Source organism: Ovis aries, chromosome 2, assembly GCF_016772045.2.
Source record: "Ovis aries strain OAR_USU_Benz2616 breed Rambouillet chromosome 2, ARS-UI_Ramb_v3.0, whole genome shotgun sequence".
NCBI lineage: Eukaryota > Metazoa > Chordata > Mammalia > Artiodactyla > Bovidae > Ovis > Ovis aries.
Window position 1 is genome coordinate 48,013,116 of NC_056055.1, and position 25,860 is coordinate 48,038,975.

General features: G+C 43.2%; 2 protein-coding genes and 1 pseudogene across 7 annotated transcripts in view; 1 reads left to right on the plus strand and 2 right to left on the minus strand.

Annotated features, from left to right (window-relative positions):
- The window catches only part of NR4A3 (nuclear receptor subfamily 4 group A member 3), a 42,509-nt gene extending 37,794 nt beyond the window's left edge, over positions 1 to 4,715 (minus strand). For 2 of the 4 annotated variants that reach the window (XM_042243200.2, XM_042243199.2), the window contains exons 1-3: positions 4,161 to 4,715; positions 3,408 to 3,492; positions 707 to 880 (exon numbers count right to left, since the gene is read on the minus strand). In XM_042243200.2, coding sequence (XP_042099134.1) covers positions 707 to 880; positions 3,408 to 3,411 — 178 coding nt within the window. In that variant the 5' untranslated portion in view covers positions 3,412 to 3,492; positions 4,161 to 4,715. The remainder of the gene's footprint in view (positions 1 to 706; positions 881 to 3,407; positions 3,493 to 4,160) is intronic. The other 2 variants (XM_042243202.2, XM_042243201.2) reach the window with 2 other exon arrangements.
- Positions 4,716 to 6,718: 2,003 nt separating this feature from the next.
- Positions 6,719 to 25,860, plus strand: part of LOC105607546 (dolichyl-diphosphooligosaccharide--protein glycosyltransferase subunit 1-like) — a 366,609-nt gene continuing 347,467 nt past the window's right edge. The window contains exons 1-2 of one of the 3 annotated variants that reach the window (XM_060409244.1): positions 6,719 to 6,787; positions 10,707 to 23,864. The gene's annotated coding sequence lies outside the window, so the exon portion shown is untranslated. Of the gene's footprint in view, positions 6,788 to 7,070; positions 23,865 to 25,860 lie in introns of those variants that run through there. The other 2 variants (XM_060409245.1, XM_060409243.1) reach the window with 2 other exon arrangements.
- On the minus strand, positions 17,608 to 17,919 carry LOC121818615 (glutaredoxin-1-like; annotated as a pseudogene).

The following is a 25,860-nucleotide window of genomic DNA, read 5'->3' on the forward strand; positions in this document are numbered from 1 at the left end:
GTCCAACTCTTTTGTGACCCTATGGACTGTGGACCCACTAGGCTCCTCTGTCCATGGCATTTCCCAGGCAAGAATAGTGGAATGGGTTGCCATTTCCTCTTCCAGGGGTTCCTCCCAATCCAGGGATCAACCATGCCTACTGCATTGGCAGGTGGATTCTTAACCACTGAGCCACCAGGGGAGTCCTTTACCAAATGCAAACAGAGGTGCTACAAGCTAACCCTGCAATCCTTTCTTTTGCCCAACTCAAATTTACTCCTTGGTTTTCAGCTCTTTCCCTCTGAGCTTCAATAATCCAAATGTCTGCACTCAAATGATTTTGGTTTTATACAAACAAAAATGCTTTGTATCGTTCGAAATGATCCCATAACTCTTAAATGCCTTAGCATTTAAAGGAAAGCAAAAATGAAGACATTAAAATGTATAAAGAGATCCCAATCTATTGGTGTATGTGCATTTTTCTTAGGAAAAATATCTTTGAGAAATGCAACGCTTAATTTAATCTGGCTGCTCCACTAGGTAGCAACAGCGTGTGGTATCCAGAGGAGCTTCGTGCAAAGAAGCCACCTGTGCCGTGAAATTCGCGGCCAGCAGTCACTCACTGTCCTGGCGCTGGGTAAGTCCACCAGCCTGCTTGTGGGTGTGTGGCTCCCCCACCCACATCTCCCAGCCCGGGAATAATAAGGGGTCGCGCCTTCAGACCTACCTGGAGGATATCTTGCGCGCTGAATGGTGGGGCTGGGGGTCTCTCCAGCGGAGGCTGAGAGTGGAGGAGGCGGGGACGTCCGGCTGGGTGAAGTGGCTGCGGTGCTGCCCGGCTCCGCTGAGGGTCCAGTCTCAGCGATGGGGCTTGCCGGGCTGCGCTCTTCCGCAGTAGGCTCTGAGGGGACGGGGGCGGGCACCAGGAGAAAGGATAAAGGTCACAGTGAGACTATGCTGGGTCACCGAGGCCTGGACTGGGCGTACGGGGGTGGGGGTGGTAGGGATCTCTAGAAATGACAAAGAATTAAAAGGCTAAGAAAGCTATGTTTAAGGTGACCGGAGTCCCTGGGCAAAAGGCATCACAGAGTCGTGGGGGAGCCGAGGAAAGGTTGTCCGCACTCACGGCTGTTTTGTGGTTCTCGAACCCAGGCTAGAAAACGCGCAACCAGTTGTGGCCCAGAAATTAATCTGCCTGACCCCCTAAGTGGTTCCGAGCTAGCGATGTCAGGAAAACCGAAGAATGGGAACACTTGAGGAAAGAGTTCCGCCGGAATCGGAGTCTGTGAGCGTGTAGGAGCGGAAAATATTTTCCAACTTCACCCGCCCCCACCCCCTCAAATACAAATTTTACACGTTGCGTAGGAAATGCACAGGGTCCGGAACGAATGCATGAATGCCCCGAGGAATTAAGAAAGTCTGCGCTTTTCATTCTAAATGCTAATGGCGCTTCGCTTCTATTAGCGGTGAGTTTCGGGGTCCAGGGGTCAAGCAAACAAAAGGGCGCAGTGGAAATAGGCTGGCGCTGGAAGCACGGCACAAGGCTGTTGGCGTTTGCCGCTGCTGGTACCAGCGGAGGGAGGCCCCCTGCACCCACGGGCGGTATCCCAGAGAGTGGCGACTTCGAGGCTCGGGGTCATACGGCGACCCGGAGGGGGCACGACCCGGAGGGGGCACTCTCCAGAGGCCGCCGAGAGCGGCTCTGGGGCAAGTGTCTCTGCGCAAAGCCTTAGCGAAACTTTGTACCTGGAAGCGCATTTCGGTGGGCCTCGGGAAAGGATCCCATGGCCCCAGTTCAGTTCAGTTCAGTCGCTCAGTCGTGTCCGACTTTCCGGCCTATAGCGCCCCCTTTGCCCGGACCCACTCATAACTATAAGAATGGGAACCCGCACCCGAAAACAAACCGCGAAAATCCCAAAAACCTCTGGCGTGCGCGGACCGCGGGTATCGAGTAAGTTTTGTCTCCCGCCGCCCCTGCGCCCGCGGCTTGCCTGAAAGGAAAGGGGATCCGAGCCCCCAGATCCGGGAAGCCCTTGACAGCCAGGAAGTGCGGGATTCCCTTGCCACCCCCACCCCCACCCCCAGCTGATACTACAGAAAGCTTGCGCTCGCCCTAGCGCAGGATCTTCCCACGGCTGTAACGTGCGCTTCCCGTCCTTCCGCATCTTCAATGGGAGTCTCCAGCAACCTCCCACCACCTCCTCCAGGTGCCCACGTTCCCGCCCTTCTTTGGGGTCTTTCAAGCGGAGTCGTTCTCCAAGGATCGACCTCTGGCTAGGGTGGGTGAGGGAAGCGTCTCCCCAAGGAAGGGGAGGCTTCCCTCGCGCGCCCAGCGTTCGCGGGGGTGGGGTGGGGTGGGCAAGCCACACCACATCTCCTACAGCCGAGCCTAGTGCCCCTCGACTCTCTCCGCGCCCCTCTCTGCCCCCGCCCCGAAACGACTGGTTACCTAGGCAAAGCCTCCGCGCCTGGAAACACGTTGCTCCGCTCCCGCTCGCGGCCGCCGCGGCCGGGAACACGGAGCCTCGGGGTTGTAAATTAGGAAGAAATAACTACCTCTGTCAAAGCCCCTTTCTTTCTCGTAGGCAGACGAAAGGAACACCCCCGTGTTCCCCTCCCCGTGGTGGAGTGTGTGAAGGAAACCGTGAAACGCACCATTGTGACCGGGGCTCCTCCACGGAGTTTCCAACCCTGGGGAGCGGGGGCGGAGGTGGGGCGGGGGCAGCAGGAGTGGAGGAGAGGTCGACAGAAAGGGAAAGAGAGAGATTCTCAGAAAGACCGAGGGAGAGGAGGCAAACCGCGGCGGAGAGTTTCTGCGAGCGCAGGGTCCGAGGGAAGGGGGTAGGGTTGGGTGGGTGCGGGGGTGGGAGCGGGTGTGAAGGCTGCTGTGGCCCAAGAGGTATTTGATAGTCACATTATGAGCATCTTAAGATAAGAGAACTCTAATAAACTCAAACTTCATTGACTGTGCTCAGAAACCATGTTGGGCAGCTTTTCCTTTACCCAACTCGGTTCTGTAAAATATCTCTCCTTCGTGGGAAAAGAAGATTCAGGATTGGGTTCGCGATGAAATGACTGAACGGCGCTCTGTACCTCTCTCCCGGCACTCTAGGGCTCTGGGATAATAGCCTGAGATTTCTGATTACCAAACTTCTTGCAGCTCTTCCCTTTAGACAGTCCGTGGGCACAACAGATAAATGACAATCTCCAAGAACGTTCTTTAGAATCAAGGGACAAATGCCTTCTACCTCACGATCGCCCCAAGCTTCCAACAGGTTTGAGAGGTGCCCTTGGAAGTCAGTCTCCGCAAGCTGCACTCGCTTGACCGTTCTCCTCTTACCACCGAGAACTTTCATTTCTATAAAGAGTAAAACACTCCGAGCAACTTCTCCAAAAGCGCGAATTCTGTCAGTTAAAACATGTCTTACCCATACCAAGTCAAGGCCCAGAGGAGGGGGGGACACCGTCTCCACGCATGTTGGGGCACGGGGGTCGGCAATTACACCCGATTACCTACGAAGGGAAAAGTGTACACGGGCAAGTCGGCGACGCCAGGCAGACGTGCCTGGTGGAGCCCCAGGCTTATTTCAATACAATAAGCCGCATTCCTACAATTACGCCCTCTTTCCTGAGATCCTCCGAACCCGGCTGCAAACTCCGGCCAGGTCCCCTTTCCTCCCAAGCTTCGTCCCAGTCAACCATCTCGGAGTCACCATTAGGTAGATTAACTTGGACCCACTGGAGCTCCTATTTCCAATCCTAGTTAAAAGGCAAGAAAATTACTGCCGTTCATCACAGGAGCTGCAACTCCCTGCCGCTGCCGCCGCCGCCGCCGCCGCCGCCTAGAGCATCATTACCATGACAACTAGAGCCGAAATACCCTGAATTACAACGCTGGAGCTGCTACTGCACAAATCCCGGTCCTCGTCTTTGTTAGAGGCTTTTCGCCTCTTCGGGTAAGGAGAGGAATCCCACAAGCTCCGCAGGCCCGCTACCGGGAGGGAAAAGTTTCAGATCAGAACCCACCGGCGACTCCGCGAGCAAAGCCAGAGCGAGAAGGCTGGGGCGGCGGGGGGGGGGGAACCCCAACTCTAAAAGTTGTCAATTTCAGAAGCTGAGCTTCCCAGCGCGCCAACTTTTTTAACAAGTCCCCCTATTAACTGAGCGAATCTCATACGTACTTGAATGCTGTGGCGGTTCCGTCTTTAGTGCGAGTTTCTAGAAAGCTGCCCCGAAATCTGCACTGGGGGGGAGTCAATGTTGCTGTCCCGGAAGGGCTGCGGTGTACAAGTCCAGCGGCTCCCAGAGGCAGTGAGCTGCTGGCAGGGGATGCTGCTATCCCGACTCATGGGAGAGCGCCGCCGAGGGGTTCCGCGGGCGTCCCGTCTCCGGCCGCGACCAGGGGATAGGATGCCGCTTCTGTTCCCACCTCCACGGCCACCGCCGGCGCTGTCAGCGTTGCAAAGTGAGCCCGGGAGGGGAGTCCGACTGCGGCGATGCGCTGCACCCGCGAGGGCGCAGGGCGAGAGGGGTGTGAGCGCACGGGAGAGAGTAGAGTGTGTGTGAGGAGCGTGTGTGCGCTCGTGTGTCTGTGTGTGCGAGTGAGGGAGCGGGTGTGAGCTTGTCTATGTGTGGGGAGCGGAGGAGGAGCAGGAGCTGGAGGGGTGGGGGGCGGGAGGCAGGAGACTCCGCTCTCCCGGCTGCGCGTTCGCTCGCTCTCTCGGCACGTCATTTATGCCACAGGAGCCCTAGCGCCCTCTCCATAGAGTGCCTGGAATGCGAGACGTCAATGTGACGCCATGGGACGCTACGTCACCCTCCTCCTCCCTCCTCTGGCCCAGTCGGTTCCGCGTGTGCGAGGGAGGGTGTGTGTGTGTGTGTGTGTGTGTGTGTGTGTGTGTGTGTGTGCATGTGCGAGCACGCGCGCGCGCGTTCCCCGGCCATTCGCAGGGCAGCACAATGGAAACTGTGCGGCGCAGCCAGTCCTGGCGCGGGGACCTTTCGGACTAGTGCTGCCAACCCCTTTGCAACCGCGCGGCTCGCCCGGTCGCGAGTCGGTAAGAGGGTGCAGCGGCCCGCCCGCAGGTCAGGCGGGACCGCCCAGCTGTCAGGCTCGGGTGGAGTAGAGTTGGAGGAGTGCTACTGGCACGCCTCCGAGGCTGCCCCGGGGCAGGGAGCCAGGGCGAGGGGGTAAGAAAGAGGACAGCTCTTCCGAAAGCGAAGGCTCCGCCAAACAGCTTCTCTGAGTGACCTGGCAGCCAGTGCAGGAGTCAGGCACCAGTCCGAAGACTCCCTGAGGTGCAGTTGCGCTTTCCCCAAGCAACAGCCTAAAGCTGTTTACGTCTCTCGTCTCTCTGGCTCTCGGTGCCTAGGCTTAATCCCTCTCCTCCTCCGGTCATTTGCTGGGTGCGTGTTTTGCACAGAGATACCGCTGGCTCTGGGAAGATAAGGTTTTCTTTCTTTAAACTTAAGGTGTGAATTTCCTAACTGGACCTTATAACCCAATTTAGTGCACATCCACCATCCGCGCGTGCTGTAGCAGCAACTACTTAATGTGTGTAAAACAAACACACACGTGTTGAACAGCTGAGCGGGTCTGACTGCTGCAAACCACCCTCTCCCGTCAGAAATGGAGCTCTCACTTTTTGCACTTTCACTTTTTGATGGTTGTAGATGGGGCTCCCCTCCACCTCCCAAATTAAACATTTCGAAATCAATCAACAGGATTTATTAGTCAGTCCTTCGTTAGGGGATTTGTTCTGGTCTCCCGAGACGCGTTTGTTATGAAATGGTGAGCTGAAAGCCTGGGAGATTCTGTTACGGAGAGCAGTTTCTTCCTGGAAGTGATGAATACAAGTGTGAATTTCTTGCTGAAAACAATAACAACATTTTATCAGAGTTAAAGTCCCCTAGCTCCATAAGTTGCAGCTGGATGAAAGCAACCACTTTAAGAAATGAATTTTTGAGGAGGAGAAAATATTTGAGTGAAACTATGCAGACAGACATGGTCCCCATGTGGTCCGCTTGAATCAGACGTGACATTTATGTTTCTGACCTGTCACAATCTTTGCGTTTGTGTTGAGGGTAGGGTGGGGCGGAGCACACAATTCAGAATCGAAGGTTCGAGCTAGCACAAGAAACTTGAAAACAAAACTAAAGTTTTATATATGATCTGGGTATATTTCTTCGCCTCCACTTCCACTTCAGACAGGGTGGTGTGGAGAAGACCTGGAAGGGTGCTACGAAAGTTGACCTAGAGGACAGGAACAGAGTCTCTGCACTGCCACAGGTTCCAATCCAGTCTCGGAAGGAAGGAGGGCGCTGCTACACTGCATCCATTCAAAGACTGGCGGGTGGTGGGGGGAGCAGGACCTGGAGCCGCGCAGCACTGACGCACGCAAGGCGCGTGATTGACGCAGGCGATGTTACTAAATTCGGCGGTTGGCCCGGCCCCGCCGCCGGCGCGCGCCGCAGATAGCGGAGTAGGTTCCCCTCGGTCACCCCCGCCCCTTCTCCATTCAGCGCAGCGCCTGGGCGAGGAGGGGCGGGGCGGGGCGGGGCGGGGCCGGGTGCGCGCGGGGGCGGGGCGGGGCGGGGTGCGCGCGGCCGCGCCGGGATCCGGCCGCACCAAATATAGTGGGGCCTGGCTATTTTTAGCCGGGCCTCGGGCGCGAGCGCGCCGCGTGAGGGGGCGCCCTGACCCCGCGGGGAGTGCGGAGGGGGCGGGGGTGGAGTCGCCATCTTGGACTCGGCTCGACCCCGTCTGGTGACCGGCGACGCTGGGCCAGGCTCGGCGCAGGGGGTCGGGGTGAGTGGGTGTGAGCTGTGGGAGAGAGTGGGGCGCGCGGGCTGTGACGGGAGCGGAGGGCGAGTCAGGGCGCGGAGACCGCCATGAGGGGTGACTCGAGGGAGGGCCCGGGGCGCGCGGCCCGCGGGGCGTGCTCTGTTGTCGGCGGGTGATCCCCGTCCGTCAAGGGCCCGGCCTTCCCGCCACCCGGCGTCCTCGCCAGCCCAGAGTCGCGTGGGGGCGGAGCCGCCCGCGGCCACCACTTCCTGAGAGCCGGGGATACCCCTCCCGGACGTCACGGAGGAGCCGAGGCGGCGGTGGCGGCCCGGGGCTCATCCTGCACTTGCATCACGGGTGCAGCAGCAGCTGCTCGGCTCCTTTGTGGCTTTTTCCCCTGTTGAGTAACTGCTTTGTTAACTGAAAATACCATGACGGGCCAGTGTGATCACCAGCTCCAGACCTCAAAGAAAGTGAAGTTGTCAGGCAAAAAGAGGGAGACTCCCCTAGCCGGCTGCGATGGTATCTGGTGGGTGGGTGTGTAGAGAAGCACTTGACAGTTTCCACGTATTACCTCTTGCCTAACTTTTCACCCCAGGAAGGTTTAAAAATACTTTTATTTCCATGCTGTAAAAATTTCATGTATTCTGCACCCTACCCATTCCCCCCTTCAATTTGGAATCGCGTGCAAGACTGGAATCACTCAAAAGGGTAACTGTTAGGTACAGTTTTTAAGAAATAGGACATCTTTCAGTGAATTTGTTGAGTAAACTACGTTTTGTAAATGTTAATGTGTAAAACTTGTTAGTTAAGTTTGTTCATACGACTTGGATTTCCTCCGTGACGGTTTCGATATTTTTATCTTAAAAAAAAAAAAGAAAATCCACCCCTAGCTGAATGTCTCCAGGTAAAGCATTTTTATCTTTGACATGTTGAGTGGATGTGACTTTCTGGACGCTTACGTTGGTTAATTATGTTCTCTCCTCGTCCCCTTCCCCCCTCTCCTGCCTTTTACATCCTTTTTCCCCTGAGTATCTGGTCACCAATCTTTGTTCCTTGACTACTTTGAGGCCGAGGCCTGTTGTCTGATTGCTCTGAACCAATCAGCTGTCTTAGTGCTCCTCTGGGTAGGAAGCTGAACTGACTGTTGGAGAGGTTCCAGTGGTCACTGATAAGTGGCAACATTTTTGCACTCAAATGGAAAGTCATGGAAGCAGAGACTAGGCTTTCTTATAAACTGGGACACCACTCCCTGCTTAAACCTAGGGCCCTAATCATATGCGCTTCTTCAGATGACCTCAAACCAAGTGAATCTTTTTAGTCTTCTTTTTCAAATATCTCTTCCATACTGTTTCAAAAGTCTGATTTACTAAAAAAAAAAAAAAGGCATAATTTTCTGTAAGGCTTATGTAACTTGACCATTTTGGCGTACCTTTTTGATGACTTTTTTAAAAAATTAAATAAAACTGTACTTTATAATTAAATCTCTTCTTTTGGGAAATCCAGTAGAATAAGACTATCTTAATCTGTGAAATGTTGAAAACTTAACGTGGTTTGGTCCTTTTTCTAGAAGAGGGACATTCATGTGTGGCCCAGTTTATACCCAAAGCAAAGAAAGCAGTTAGTTTCTGCCTTCATGATACTTGGTGGCAGCCAATCTGTTAAAAAACTCTATGGAGTAACTATTACACATTCACTGGATAATTACGTTTTGTTTGTTTTGATTATGTGGTTGTAGTCTGCAAGAAAGAAAGTGCTCTTTCTCTTGGAAAATAAAATATGTAATTTGAGGGAAATTTATTGTGTATGACATAAAGCAAATTCTTTAACAAAATAGGATTTAAAAATTGCTTTAGGTGCTCTTCTGATTTAGCACTGATATGTATGTACATCTTGTTGATTTTGCTAATATGTAAAGATGATAAGGAGTCTTATTGATAAAAAACTTGAGTGAGGTAAAGTGAAATAAAAATTTCAAGCCAGAATTTGTTACTAAGGTGAAGATAGGAGGGAAAATTAGGAGACTTGTGTGTAAGTCCATGTTTTCCTGAATCATTATAGAGGTTCTATACTACATTCAAGATACGTATATAAAATGTGGTAGCTTAGCATAACATTGACTTATCCACTTAAATTACTCGGCTTATGAACATGGGACAATTGTAGTATTCTGTCTGACCTGCCTGCATACTATCCCTTCTCTGTCAATTCTATCATTGCCAAATTATTCTTCCTCAAGTATGGCTTCTGTTATATCACTTTTTTTAAAGCTTATGCTAACTAACACCATAGGTTTAATAGTCTCTTCCAAACATATGAAATATAGGCCTTTGTTTATCACCCCTGGGTTCAAAAGTCTTCAGCAGCTGGGTATTGTCTCCAAAATAAAACCCCAAAGTCTGCATACCTTGGTTTTTTTATTTCCATGTAATTTTCCTGTCCTAGTCAAACTGATATCCTCTCTGTGCTTCAGACATCCTTTTACCCTGCCACATTTGTTCATAATTTTCTTTTTTATGGAGTTCTCTTTGTCTCTGCTTATTGAAGTCTTACCCTTCCTCTAAAACTAGCTCGAGAAATGAATTCTGATTGTGCTTTAGTCTTTCATAAAGTTCTTGTTTCACTGCTTTCTTTTTGTGCTCTTGTGTATGTTGCTTATTCCCCTGTCTGTAAGCTTCAAAAGCATGCCTCATATATCTTCGAAATTCCTATGGCTCCTAAGTCTAACAGAGATAGTAAGTACCCATAAAATATTCCCCATCTAAATTTGAATATGAATAGAGAACAGCTATAATATAAGTAACCAATTATATGGATTAGGATATTCTTGGAATGAATGGACAAAATGATATCATGCATTGGTTCTTTTCTTTACCTTAACTTTTAACACTGTTAATTGAATATACCTTGTCAAGATGCTCACCACAAGGCCAAACAGCTGCATGTTGATACAAGGAAATTGCAGCTTGACTTGTGTTATATCTGTGTAGGAAGATTTGCTATGATTTTTTTTTCCTGACAGACTTTTGGTTTGACTCTTCTATCATTTTCCCCTCTATTTGTACTTTCTCTTGTGCTGCTTCCTCTCAATGAAGAATGGACTGCTGTAGGTGAGGAAATATTAATATCAACTTCTTTTGGGAAATTTCTTAAGGTTCAGGAAACAGAACCATGGCACCTATGTATAGCCAGTTAAACATAAAAATTCTTGAATTTCTTATCTTTTCTAAAATATATATAAGTAGATTTGTGTGACACTATGTATATGTTGAAGTAAGCTAGGCAAAGAGATTTTGAAATTTTGGTTTCTTAGAAGGTTTAGAAAGAGGCTCATGGGAATTCGAATATTAATATTTAACAAGGAAAAAGTAAATAATAAATCAGCATAGACTTTCTGTTATGGAAGATTTCAGAAAAGAGTAAAAGCCAGAGATGGAATGATTATTAATATTTAATCTCATTAAATAATATTTTTCACAGTGAGTGAGTGAAAGTTGCTCAGTCATGTCTGACTCTTTGTGATCCCAGGGACTGTAGATTTCTCTGTCCATGGAATTCTGCAGGTGAGAATTCTGGAGTGGGTAGCCATTCCCTTCTCCAGGGGATCTTCCCAACCCAGGGACTGAACCCAGGTCTCCCCCTTTGCTGGCGGATTCTTTACTGTCTGAGCCACCAAGGAAACCCCATTAGTACTAATGGGACAGGCTTGCAGTCTGTTTGAAAAGATAGCTTATTTCTTAGTCATGTTTTTTGCCAGTTGCTGGTAAACTCTGAAAGCCCACAGTAATTTGGGGGAGAAAAGTTATTACTCATGTCTGATAAATAAATTCAGGATATTATTTAGGGCTATGAAATAAGATCTGCATTTTATCTTAGATTGATGGATGAAGTAAGTATCTCCCCACATGTAACTACATAGCCCTTTACTATCACCCAACTCCAGGAAAAGAAAAAAAAGATTGCCTCACATGTACAAGGTCAGTCCTCCAGCATATTCTCCAAGAGTGGGATGCTGTATTTTACAGAGAGTATTAGATTGCTTCTCAGAGGCCTGGGACTGGTTTTGCTGCTGTGAAAATGCCCATCCTTTGGTAAGTTAAGTAATCTTTTGGGGGACGTAAGTGTCATCATCTGTAAAATAATAATGTTGGGCTTATGATGTGATCTTTAAGGATCTTTCAGTTTCTGAGGTTGAATGCTTGTGTCAGCTCTGACCTAGCCTCTTGTCACTACCTGATTGCTGTAGTCAGGTGGCTCAGAACTCTTTTGTATACTGTACGAATAGTAGTAGTAGTAGTAGTAATAATATCGTGCTTAACATTTTTGGCCTATGTGGTAAATAACTGTAGCCATTGAGCGAGATCTTGGTGACCTGAGAGAGTTAATGGACTGCCAGCTTCACAGCCTTATTTTGTCCACAAAGTGAAAACAAGCAGAAACCTGGATAGTCCAAAAGTCATTTTATATTTAGCTTTGGAATTTGTTTTTTTTTCATTCATTTGAATATGGATGAATCACAAATTGACTTCATACAAATTAATAAACTTTCATTGGAATAGACACTGTTGTTTGCTCCTCCTGTTCCTTTCTGATTCTTACTGCATGCTAAGCATAAATCATTTCTTCTTAAATGTAGTAGCTAAGGTGAAACTGTCCTTTTTGCTTTTTCCTAGAGAAGGACTGGTGATGGTGGGCTTGTAAGTCTTTACATTTCCTTTTAGAGTGTAAATAGATAAAGTGAAATATTGAGAAAGCAGGTCAAAAGTAAAGTACCACATAGGTATTAAGTTGGAAAAATGTTAGCAAATCAGGCAGGAAGAATTCAATAAATTCTGTTTGTACACTTGTTAGATTTTCAGTTGGATACATTTTTATGGATAAATATATGCACACGCTAAGTCACTTCAGTCGTGTCCGTCTCTGTGCGACCGCATGGACAGCAGCCCACCAGGCTCCTCTGTCCGTGGGATTTGCTAGGCAAGAGTACTGGAGTGGGTTGCCATTTCCTTCTCCCTTATGGATAAATAAGAGCTGACTTTATAGGCATTGGGAAATAGCCAAATTTTAACACATTGCAGGTTTATGTATTATCTGAGTTAGCTTTGAATAGTAGAAACATGGTTTGCCCATTAATTTTAAATGCCTCTTCTACGTATTTAGGTATCTGATTTACTACTTGAATCGTGTAATTAGTAACTAATTCTAATTTTTACCATAATACATTTTTCATTATTTCCTCCTCATGTTTATAGTTCACTACTGGAAAAATTCTTCCCTGACATCTGTTCTGAATTAGTTCCCTTTTTAAGTTTTCTTATTTTATCAATTGTAGTGATGAGAATATGAAGCCATATTTTAACTTTAGTACAATTCCTCATTATTTATAATTTCTAAAAATGATTGTCTTATTTAAATTCACAAGCTGTCATTGATTTCACTTTTTAAAAAAATAATAGGATAACCTGTATACATTTTGAAATCTATTTACCATAGTTTCGTAGCACTTTATAGTTGTCAGTTAACTTTTAGCGACTTTTTCTTTTTTAAACTTTTAAGCTTCTGTTCATCTCAAAAATCTTTTAAAATGCCATTTTGTTTAAATTATTTTGGACATATTTATTTGGGGGGGATGAATTTATTGAGCCCGTGGAGAAGTTCTTGGCACAGATTAGGTGTTCTGTAAACATACGATGAATGAATGAAAGCAGTTTTCAAGAAACTTTATTCAAAATACTGTTTCCTTTATTGTAACCAGCCTTGTGGCCTTATTTGCTTTTCTCAGAGGGTTTCACTTGGGATCAGCCTGTGAGCAGCAGAGAAGGCCTGCTGTTCATCATTGTGTTGCTGCCTCTGTGCTGCCCTTCCCTCCATTGCAGCTGCCCACCTGAGGGCAGCACCCCTGAATCACAGCACTCTGTGACATCTGTGTTTGAACTGACAAATTCAAGTACCCTGTGGAATTATATCACCTTTGATCCTGAACCGTCTCAAGAGTTAACCTCTGGCTTATCTCTTTATCTTGATGTGACACTTTTGCCCCTATCTTTCACACGATAGTATCCTGCCCTCTTTTCTTTAGTGTCTCTGCCTTGGTTTATATAACCTGTTCGTTGGTAAGTTCTTCTCTTCTCCATATCATATTTCCTTCTGTAACATTCATTGTGCTTTGAATTTGAAGTTCAAGGCCTCAGTCACTTGTCTACCATCTATAACCCGTTAATGGAGGGGTGCGAATGTAGACTGTTATCTAGTAACTCAAGCTATATTTTCTAAACATTTACTATATTAAACTTTAAGATTTAACTTTTGCAAAGGAAATGCATTCACATGAGTCTACAATATGTTTTAAAATAAAAGGTTTCTCTTCCACTTCTGTCCACCATCTACTCAATTCCTATCCTTTCAGAGTTTTAAAATTATATCCAAGTCAATACAAATATAAATTCTGTTCTGCTTTCCTTTTTTTATACCAGTGAAAGCATATGTGTATTATTCGGCTCTTTTCACAAAACAGGGTGTTTTGGTGTTCTTTACATAACAATGGAGAAGTATATGAAGTATATTTCACTTTAACAATATGTCTTAGAGATCTCTTGCATGTTGTGTGGATATAGGATCAGTACCATAATGATTGACATTTGGGAAATTTTCAGTCTTTGCTATTAGAAACAGTACTGCAGTGTTACATAAATTATTTCACACTTGTGCAAGTATTTTTGTAGGATAAATTACTGAAAGTGGAATTGCTGGTCAAAGAGTATATCTCATAGTAGTTTTATAGGTACTGCCAATTTGTCCTTCACAGAGGCAGTTTATATTCCCACCTGAGTCTAAGAGCACCATGCTACCTATCTTCTTGCCAACAAAATGTGTTCTTGAACTTTGGGATTTTTTTCCAATCTCATAGGTGAAAATTATTATCTTAGTGTGCTTTTAATTTTATTTCTTTTTATGAGTGAGTTTGAATATTTTTTCATATGTTTGAAATATTTTTGTATTTCCTTTTCTGTGAAGTATCTCATATTCTTTGCCTTTTGGGGGGGGAGTCATTTGAACATCACTTTGTGGTTGATGTTTATAATATGGAGGTTTGCAAAGTGAATTGCAATACCCCCTTACCCCCAGTTTGTTATTGGTCTTTTTTCTTTGCTTGTGGTGTTTTTGCCAGGTAGATTTTTTCCTAAGCCGTAGTTGAATTTATCAGTCTTACCTTTGATGACTTTTGGATTTTCTGTCCTAGTTAGAAAAGCCTGTCCCTTTACAAGGTTATAACTGCCTTCTACTACTGCTTTTATGGCTTCTATTTTACACATAAGTTTTGTGGTGTGTTTTTCTTAGTGTATGGTGTGAGAGATAGGTCCAAATTAATTTTTTTTTCCAAGAGGCTACTCACTTGCCCCAATACCATTTGTGACTAGTCCCTCTCTGCGTTGTTTTACTTCTTACTAGAAACAGATTGATTCATATGCCTTGTTTTTTCACACCTGCTTTGCTGTGACTGAATGTAAATGCAGTTCTCTGTTTTCCTTCCTAGAGAATACCTTCTTTAATGGCAAAGATGTCTTTGCCTTCCACCCCGCTACCTCTCTACTTACCTCAGCTACACCAGCAGCTTGGCAGCCAGTTAATACTTGAATGAATACAGGTTTCTAAGAAAGCTCTCCAGGATTTTCCATTGAGCAATAATGGACTAAAAAGAAATCTTAACTATAATCGGGTTCCTTTGAAGATTGTTCAAACCAGAGAGGGCTCTAGCCATGCTAATCAGCTGTTCCAGAAGTTGAAACCCACTACCTGGGTATTTTACTCCTGAGGCAGTCCAGTTCAGGTTGCTTCTTTCTGTGCAAATTCACATCATTTGCCACCTCTGCTTTTTCTGACAGTTTGGGATATTACTGTTTATAATTTGGGAGAGGGAACCATAATATGCTCAGGAAGTGGTTTGGATTCCCCGTCATGCAGTAGTCAGCTCCAGAACCTCATTTACTGGGAAAGTGACTGTGAATGAATAATTTGGGGAACACGCCTCCTCAGTTTGAACCCCAAACAGATTATAAAGTTTTTCATTTCATCTAGGGAACCTAGGGAAAATCCAGTATTGTTCCTAGGGGAGCGTGTCCAAACAAGCAGCTGAAACTGAATTTACCTCATATGCATACTAGCACTTTCTAAGTTATTTGGGCTAGTTTTATAGCTCCTTGATAGACGTTTCCTTCTACTTTGAACCATTGCCCTTGGCGATGTTTCTGTTTCAGACTTGGGGAGCCTATTTCTTATCTCTGCCTTCAGACTTCCCCCCTAATGCTGGTAGTATACTCTGTCCAACACCAATTTATCTTAAAATCATTTTGGCCAAAATCAGTTTTATCCAAATACAACTTAGTTGAAAGCAAACTAGTCAACTTGAAAATTTGGTTAAAACAATTATTTAGTAGAAAGTGAATATGCTAAGTTAGAAATTTTTGAATAGTAATACTTTTAGTATACTATGAGTTGTTTAAATACTTTTGGTCGTTTTTCTAGAGATTTTTCTAATTTTTCTTCTTTTATATTTCAAATTAATTTTCAACTGCAGGAGCACTATGTTGCTTATGATACCAAAAGATTAAAACAACCTAGCTACCCAATAATAGCATAGTTGGACAGACTTGATCTCAACTAAAAGTCAGTAAGAGGTTAATTGGAACAATCAAAACATTGAGCGATAAGATAAAAACATGTTTCCTTTATTGCTTTTTTCCCCTCATTAAAATGGCAGTGCATATGTGGTACAGGACACTCAGAAAAATGTAGATAAGGAGTAGAAGGACAAAAGGAAAAAAAAAAGCCATAAATTATAATTTACCAAAGAATAACTACTGTTGTCCTTTCCTCTCTTTTCAAGTGCATTTTATATATATAAACTCTGAATGCTGCTTGTAATTTGCCATTATTTAGGCATTCTGCAGCTATTGGTTCGTCACCTTTGTCCAGTTTTAGACTTTGATTCCTTTCTACCTTTTGACCTGCAGCTGTGGGCCAGTCCACCTTAACTGAAAATAGACTGCCATTCTCTTTTTCCTTCAGTCCCTGAAGCCTGCTGAGGTCTATCACTAGCCTGGGCCCCAAAGACCCCCCCCTGCTTTCTTTAAGTGAGACAGTTTATAAATTAAGCGATTCTGTCCATCATTTCTGTGTATTTACAAAAGGGTCCCTGTGGAACTCTGATCATCTACAAAATAATTTTCGGTGTTCATGCTTCATGCTTACTGTATATTATGTGTATATATGTGAACTAGATGAAAGTTATAAAGAGGAACTAGATTGGGTCCTGACTAAAATAAAGATAAGGCAGAGAAATCCATTTATTATTGAAGGGAAATTATTTAAATAGATTTTCTCTAAATCAAGGCTGGCAGATACGTGTTGTGTGTTATGCCCAAGCTCTAGTACATAGTAGACATCACTGATCAGTTACGGTACTGTTACTCATTGGATCCAAATTCAGCTTTGGATCTTTCTTGAAATGGGATTCTAGGTAGATATACCTACTGGAGTTGCTGTAACAAAACTATTTACCATTTTTGCTATAAGATAATTGCATTGAAGTTTTTTTTTTTTTTTGAAGGACAATAGCATGTGCCTTTATTTATAATGGAAGGAGGGATGAATGTGAAAAAATGCTTGAAATTGGTATATTTTGCATTAATGACATTCCTTAAAGTCTTGAGAATGTAGAAAAGAATTCGGCAAAAATCACTGTGTGATCCATGGGTACTTCTTTAATAGAGAAGAAATTAACCATTCATACTTGAGAGACTACAGAAGGAAATTAACTTAATCTTGCATCCTTCACAATAAGGAATTCTTAAGTTCTCAGGGAGTGAGGGGAAAAAAGGGGAGAGAGAGAACATTTAGAACAGTGTTTTCCAAATTTGGCTATTTTCAGAGACCTATTTTTTGGGGAGGGGGATACAAATTTTCCATGCAACATTTAAATTTTTATGTTTTTCTTTTGTCTGTAATCTAAACAATACATGCTTGTTCAGGATTCTCTGGATACCATCTGACGTAACATTGTTGCCATATGATCACGCGTCTAGATTTAGACCTCTGATCCCTGTAGCACAGAGTGTGGACCAACAATGTCTAACTTTTTATATGGCATCTCTCAGATTGGGTGCTCAGCCCCCTCACAGAACTGTTGAACATTTCCTATGAGATCTGTGAGTTGTCAAGGTTCAGGACAGTGGTTCACAGCAGTGACTGTCAAAGTAGGAGGCGGTGAGGTGGGGTGGGGATGGTGGCCTGGGAGACACCTTTTGAAAAAACACATTCAAAATACCTATTGATTTCATAATACAAATTCTAGGAAGTCAAACTCAACAAAATAATTTTCAGGCAGTAGCGGAAAACAAACTCTAGCTTCATCTTCGGGGACCTGAGATATACTTGGTTGAGAAACACGGGAGTTAGAGGTAGCAGCATCCCAGCACAAGGAGAACACTTGCTAAGAACATGTGCCACAGAGATTTGGATCAGTGAGTGAATCCTAAGCATATCTTGTCATGTCCCTTTGGAACCCAAAGGCCAATCCACATGAAGTACGAGACATCCATCAGACTGCTCAGACCTGTTATTTTGGGCAGGTTGGTCCATTTCTAAACACTGAGTCAAAATAAGCGGTTTTTTGCTTCCCAAAATGCCCCTCCCCCTTTATTGAGGTTAACATATTTCAGAATTTTAAGTAAACCATTGCTGTAGCTGGGTAAAGTCGCCCCAGGTCCATCCTCCAGGAACTGCTGCTGTTATCTGCAATGCCATCCATCCCTCAAGGGGGTTATCAGCCTGGGTCTGCTCTGTAATTATTGCAGAACTCCAATTTGCTTTAGCCATGTCAGCAGTTCCTGTCTCTCATGCATATTTACTAGATCAATGCATCCACCTATGTACTCTACCAATGAAGACCCGAGGTACCGTTCTGGCTCCTGTGAACTGTTCAAGTAATCTTGAATTTCGTTGATGTTACCATTGGCTGTGATAACGGCAAATTCCAAAGGTGCTTGTTTGAAGGGCAGTTGGCTGAGGAACTCCTGCGTCCTTCTGCAGTAGGTGGGCTTGATGAACATGACCACCTTCCCAGGCTGGATCTTGCTGTTGACAAATGCTTGAGCCATGCTGTCAGGCTGCTGCCTCTCCGGGAGGACACCTCGATTGCAAATATTGCTTGGGAGTGAAGGTTTTTTTTTTTTTTAAATAGTAGATAGACCAAGAAAATCATCATAAAATGTTTTAAAACTGATTAAAAAATTTTATGATGGCAGGTATGGAATGTGAGCAAAGAATAATTATTCGAATTTTGGGCAAAGCACATGCCTCGTTAAGATCTTGGAAGCAACACAATAAGTTAATAGATTTGTTATGGAGTGAAAATGGTGTCACAGTAATACTCATCATCAGAACTTGCCCATAGTATGGTCATGGTGATTGACTGCTGCTGCTGCTGCTAAGTCACTTCAGTTGTGTCCGACTCTGTGCAACCCCTAGACGGCAGCCCACCAGGCTTTGCTGTCCCTGGGATTCTCTAGGCAAGAACTCTGGCGTGGGTTGCCATTTCCTTCTCCAGTGTATGAAAGTGAAAAGTGAAAGTGAAGTCGCTCAGTTGAGTCTGACTCTTCGAGACCCCATGGATTGACTACCAGCTTTCATTCTATTCTAGATGATTAGTCTAAGCAGTGATGGTTAATCCCATTTCATCTGCTAATGAAGAGTTAGAGTTGGTCTGTAACCTATTTTGTTCAGTGAGATGTGACGGGAAGTCTGAAGGAGGGTCAGGGTGCATCTGGAAAATGGTTTCTTGACCCTAAAAAGAGATAAAGAGATAGTGCCTTTTCTTCCTCTTACGCTGTTATATCTGAATATGATGGCTAGAACTGCACAAGGCATCTTAGGGTAGTGAAAGAAACTAGCTTAGCAGGAAGCTGATCTAGAAGATGGCAGGGCAGAGAGAGGAAACCTGAGCTCTTGATGACCTTACTGAACTGCTGATTGTATTGTGCTTGGTCTGCCTTATGTCTGAACTTCCAGTTCTGTGAGATAATACAGTTCCTTATTGTGTAAGCCAGCATGAGCTGGGATTTTGTCACTTGCAGCCAAAAGCATTCTGAGTGGTATACTCACTTTGTCCCAGGCAGATTCACTGCAGCTGGTTTTGATTTGATTTTGATAGATTTCCTTTTATTGAGGCTCTGCTCTCCCCCTCTTAATGGCTTTAGAAAGTGGATGCAGCTTTTAACCAACCAGCTCTTGCCTCAGTTTTCTCTAAGGGGCTCTGCGTTAGACCAGGGTTCTTCACAGAAAGCAGCAGGGAATCCACCAGCACCTGCCATCTCTTCTGGAGCCTTTTGGATCCTTTGACTGTCTGATGATGTGACTGCTTTTTTATCATTCATTTGTTCTTTTTCCTGATTCTGATTTCTCGATATGTTTTAGTCCCTGTTCTTGAGTACTTTGCATCTTATGCCTCACCTCAGGGTTCTTTAATAAATTTATTTTCCTCTCTTTCTTCTCCCCTGAACCTCTCTTCCTTTATCTCTCTCATCCATTCCTGTCTCATTTTGTGACTTCATGGCAGGTAGGGGCTAGTCTAAGATGTATATAATCTTTGCCAGAAATGGTAGTGAGTTAAGTAGTCACACTTAACTTAAGATCATGGCATCTGGTCCCATCACTTCATGGCAAATAGATGGGGAAACAGTGGAAACAGTGAGAGATTTTATTTTGGGGGCTCCAAAAATCACTGCACATGGTGACTGCAGCCATGAAATTAAAAGATGCTTGCTCCTTGGAAGAAAAATTATGACCAACCCAGACAGCGTATTAAAAAACAGACATTACTTTGCCAACAAGGTCTGTCTAGTCAAAGCTTTGGTTTTTCTAGTAGTCATATATGGATGTGAGAGTCAGACTGTGAAGAAAATTGAGGGCCAAAGAATTGATGCTTTTGAACTGTGCTGTTGGAGAAGACTCTTGAGAGTCCCTTGGACTGCAAGGAGATCCAACCAGTCCATCATAAAGGAGATCAGTCCTGGGTGTTCATTGGAAGGACTGATGTTGAAGCTGAAACTCCAATACTTTGGCCACCTGATGCAAAGAACTGACTAATTGGAAAAGACCCTGATGCTGGGAGGGATTGGGGGCAGGAGGAGAAGGGGATGACAGAGGATGAGATGGCTGGATGGCGTCACTGACTCAATGGACATGAGTTTGAGTTAACTCTGGGAGTTGGCGATGGACAGGGAGGCCTGGTGTGCTGCAGTTCATGGGGTCGCAAAGAGTCGGACACAACTGAGCGACTGAACTGAATTGACACATAGCTGTTTGCTCTAGACTAGTATGGCAAATAGTAAGACTAGGTCAGTCCTCAGTCCATTTTCTCATCTAGGGCCTTTTACTCATGGCATGGTACAAATAACACCTGAAATGTCTAGGGGTCGGGGCTTGTGAGTCTTCATTATGGGTTCACTATTTGCTACCTGAAAACTTGGGCAAGTCACTTAAAGAGACTGAGTATTTTCTTTAGAATTTGTTATTAATTGTTCAGTTTTTTCCCAGTAGTTTTTATGGGGATTCAAATGAAATAATGTGAACATGGCAAATGAAAAAAGAATTTTTTCCTGAAAAAGAATAAGCAGTCTTGGTTGGATTTTCTGTTTTGTTACCCCCCCCCCCCCCCCCCACCCCCCCCAGATAAACTAATGTCAAAGTCTCTAGAATCAGCTCTGTGTAGCTTGTTAGCATGTTCATAAAAAGACAATGAAATATGACGTGAGACATAATTATACAAGTAATCAGGGGTTGAAGTTGATATTTTAGTGGTAGATTACAGCCCGAAATAAAAAGAAAGGGCCACACAGTATGAAGGGGAAATAAAGGTCAGGATGTTGATCTTGAGGCTTATTTCTAGTTCAACCAGAAATTCTGGTAAGCCAAATTAAGGGAAAGAGAAACCAGTAGAAGAAACACCCCCCTCTAGTGGCGAGGAGCCAGGTTCTACACTTGTTTCCTAAGATGTGTGATTGGGGAATGGATGGCTTCTTAGGATGTCTTTAGTTTCTTAAGAAGTACCTTCAAGGGATCCAGAGTTGAAATTCTTAACGAAGATCATTACTTCAAGTTTTCCTGATCAGGTGGATTGATACATAAATAGTATGTTGGCAGTCTCACGTGGGATCAATTGTCTGAAAACAATGTAGAGGCTCCTGTTGTTGGAAGAGATTCACAATTTTTATGTACTTTTATGTAGGTCATTTAGAGAATTAAGAGACCACTGTTACTAAATTTCTTATTGATCTGAGATGATACAGTAGGAACCTCTATAATACCCATGTGTAGGCGGATAAAGCCTATGATGGTATAGAGTAGTATTCATCTGTATTTATACAAAATAATGATTGTGGATTTCCTAAGGGTAACTTTTGATTTGAAATATTTAGTGGTCATTGGGAGAGCCAGGTGTTTAATTTATATCTCAGAAGTGATTTAATTTTTGCTTATAGAAAGGTAGTGAATTTAAATATATTAAAATAACTTACTGCCCATAATTCAGTGGCTTAGTAAGGACACCTAATGCATTCTTGAAGGACATCTCATCTTAAGGATGTGTTACCGATGATAATAGTTGCATTGATTATTATTGCATCTACAAATTTCAAGAGCCCATTCGGATTTTTACTGTTTTGAACTTCTGTTTGGGTGTAATTCTTTTAAGTTAACTCTGAAGAGGAAATATTTCAAAAAGTGAAATGTTTATGGTATTCTGTGTTAGACCTGAGGAAAATTTGAATATCATTCAACTGTGATACAGAGAAGAATGATTATGGCACAAGACAATAAAGACTGCATCATCAGAGTGCCATTTCTTAATGTCAAACTTTGTGCTCCAAAGGAAAGAAATTTGAAGCTTGAAGTAGAACTAGCTTCTCAATAGTTTAGAATAGGTTTGATGATATTTCTTGTGAAGTAAAAATGGAAGAATTCTCTAGAAAATGTAAACTCGTACATGGATAAAGTGAGATTATAGGGTTATGAAACTTTAGTGTACAATGGATAGAATTAATATTCTTAGTTTATGATTATACTTCATAAATATACTTGATTTCAGGAAAGAAGAACTAGGTCTGGCAGTAGATCAGGATCCACCTATTGGGGAAAACCAGAAAATAGGAGGAAGAAGTTATTAATGGTTCATTCTTAGCCAGAAGAATTCAGTATGGAATAATTAAGGTCAGCTAGAGGAAGAATTATGATTATGTTAAGTGAGTTCACAGATATCTTTGAAGGCAAATCAGTTAGAACTGATTTGTTAATGTATATGGGGCAATAAACCAATTAGATGGTCTCTTTTCTAAATTAGTATGACAGTAGTAGAAGATATTTGGAGGGAAGAGAAATGGCTAATAAGGCTAGTGGTAATTAGACCTTCTTCATTAAATCCTAGCATTAAAGAAGTTCTCTGTACTTTAGTAATAGCTTAATTCTATAAATAAAATTTAATATTAAAAATTGATACAAGGTTGGCATTGCTAAAGTTAGGCAGTGCTGATTTGTGTAAAGGGTTGCAGTAAGTGGGCTTGAATAAAGAACCCAAACTTCAAACCTCATTTGAAATTCCAGATAAAGTTTAAGAATAATAATTCATATTTGTAAAGGATTTTATAGTATTCTTAATATTTTCACATGTATGATCTCATTGATTCTGTATGATCAGAACATGTATGATCAGAATTCTGGGGGATAGTAGCACAGGTTTGATTATTCCACTTTTACAAATGAGGTCATGGAAGCTCACAGAGGCTAACCTACTTACTAAAGAGCCAATAGGGACTAAATGACAAGAGTGGGACTTAAGATGTATATCTTTTTCAGGGACCACCAGTTCAACCCACTGTGTTCAGTGTATGGCGTTTAATTCTATATGTTCCTTTTGGATTGAAGAAATAATCTTGTCTGAACATGGGCAAATGGGCTAGGGAATTTTTAGCTAGTATGTATAGAGGCACATTTAAAATATATATGTTTTGGTGCTAAATGCTTAGTTACTAGAATTGAACTAATTAATCCAAGAATTCCACCAAATGATTACACTAGGGTTGCATTTGCAGAACTATGAAAAAGGAACTAAATTAAAGTAACATCTGACTATTCATGATTAATAAGAATTCAGCTTTTTTGTTTCATGTTCAATTGGGCTAAAAGGTGTGTGTGTGTATGTGTATGTGTGAATGAATGTAAGAGATATTCTTTGGTAATGGGATAGATTTCTTACATCACATGGGTCATTTGGGTCGTATAAATCAAGGTCCATGTATGTAGATTCTTTAAGGAAAGGGACTTGGTGTGTCTTGTTCACAATTAGATCCCCACTGTTGTTACTGATACATAAATGTGCTCAAATAATTTGCTAAATGAATGAAATAACTTTTTATGACACCCAAATCAGGTAGCCACAAGTCCCATACTGTTTCACTTTGGAGATCCCTGAATAACAGTAAGATTGTAGGAGAGTCTTCACTGACTGCAAGAGATTCCATTGTGAGTCCATTTACTTTTGATGGAGCCTATGGCCTTTTCTTCTCTGTTAATCTTTATTCTGGGCCAAAAAACTTGTCAGTGCCTTGTTCACATTAAAGAATAATCAGTGGGATTGCTTCCACCTATCAGTTCATGTCTTACTTGCATGGAGCTCAGGTACCACTGGAGGCATTCTGGTGGGCTAATCCAGCCAGCTCTTCAGGTCATTAGTGCTACACATTAAGCTCTGGGGAGAGGACAGGCTTTTGTCCTCTCAATAGTGTGCAGAGTTCAGACTCTGATATAGCTTTTAATGTTAACAGGTAGAAGTTGGGTGACTCAAATGATGTGCCAGACTTCCCATGTGTTTTTGAAAATACTGTTTCCAGCCAGCCTTTTAGAAGCTAAGAACTATCATCATCCCTGTTTTACAGAAGCACAAAGAAGTTAAGTACTTGACCAAGTCACATCAAGGTATGAGCCCAGGTAGTCTTGCTTCAGAGCCTACGTTCTTATCCATGCCCATTGCCAGCCACATGCTCATTCATTTGTAAGTAACCTGTTCTTTCTTTCTGAAAGCTTATATATTTTTTTCTTATTCTTAAACTTCAGAAATTTCATGAGGATATGTCTAAATGTACACCTTTTTTTCATTTATCCTGCTGGCACTCAGTGAGTGCTTCTGATCTAACAGCTCTAGTTTTCTCCTGAGGGTAGTTTTCTTGTATTGTGTTTTCATTATTGCTTTCTCCAGTATGGTCTTTGGTCTGCCTCTGGAACTTCTTTTATTTACAATTAGGCTTTCTAGAATGGCCCTCTGGTTCTTTTTTTTTTTTTCATTCAGGAATTCCATTTCTTTTTATTTTTCCCCTGGACAGTGTGTTAAACTATCACTTGCTTTTCCAGATAACAAATTTGTTCTTCAGAAAGGTCTCTTCTACTTTTTACTTCCTCAATTAAAATTTAAGTCATGTTTGAAGAATTTCCCAGTGTCATATTTTGTTCTGTTTATGTTTTACATTCAGTATCATATAAAAATACTGTAACCACACAAACCTGATTTATTTTAGAAATGTGAAGCTATTGCAATGTGAGTAAATAGTAACGTAATATATCACATTGGTAAATCAAAGGAGAAAACCATAAGGTCATTTCCACAGACATTTAAAGGTATTTGATAATCAGTGCCCATTCTTGATTTTAAAAAGAGAAACAAAAAATAGCTCTAAGTAATCCAGGAAATGAAGAATACTTTCTCAATAACCATTGTCATACTTAACATTGAAATACTTATGCAACATTTCCCAAATGTATTCCTCTGAAATGTGGATCTAGTGTTTTATATAAAAAAGAGTATCTTGGTGTACTGCTTAACCTAAAGCAAGTTACTATAACAAACACTAACATTTTAGCAACTTAATACAATAGAAATTTATTTCTCCCTCATGCAATAGTCAGTGTGGATGTTTCTGATTGCTAGACAGTTGTTCTCTCTCAAGTGATTCAGAAACTCAGGTTCCTTGCATCATGTGGCTCTCCTTTTCCCTCCAGTCTTGAAATCTGTTTCCAGCTGGTAGAAAAACAAAGAAAGGGTAGAAAATATGCATATTCTTCGGCCTGAATATGACACATATGTCTGTTCACATCCCTTATTCTGTTGACCTGACAAATGACCTCACCTGTCTGTAGGGGATGTGTGTGTGTGTGTGTGTGTGTGTGTGTGTGTGTGTGTGTGTGTGGAGGAGGAGAATGGAAAATAGTATCTTGCTGGGCAGCCACAGGTAGGGAAATAAGTAGGTGTTCTCATTTGTAGTTGGCAGGACTAGAAATTAGGACCATCTGAATGGAGAATACTGTGGTAATGTCTATGAAACCAAAAACTGTACATATCCTTTGACCTTAAAACTCCACTTCTGCAGATATAGTCACAAATGTGTGCATTTTTGCATTTTAAGGATATATGTAGCATTACTGTTGGAGAAGGAAATGGCAACCCACTCCAGTGTTCTTGCCTGGAGAATCCCTGGGACCGGGAAGCCTGGTGGGCTGCTGTCTCTGGGGTCGCACAGAGTCGGACACGACTGAAGCAACTTAGCAGCAGCAGCAGCAGCATTACTGTACTAGCAAGAGGTTGGAAATATTCTGAATGTCCATCAAAGTGTACTGGATGAATAAGGTATTGTATATAAGTACAATGGAACACTCTGCAGCCACTAAGAGGAACAAGGCAATGATATGTGTACTGCCTGGGGATAGAAGCAAGGTACAAAACTGTGTGCACTACTACCATTTATTTAAAAAGAGAAATATACACACACATGCTCATATAGCCATAGACTACTCGTGGAACAATCACAAGAAACTGGTCAAACTGGTTGCTTCTGTTTAAAAGTGTAAGGTAATGGACGGTAGAAGGGAGAAGGCTTTTGCTGTGTACTCTTTTTGTGATATGCTCCTCTTAAAATAAAAAAAGTCAGTTGTAGAGGTATAGTAAATAATGTGGAAAGATGGTTGTTAATACATTGTTGCCTGAAAAGCTGCTTACT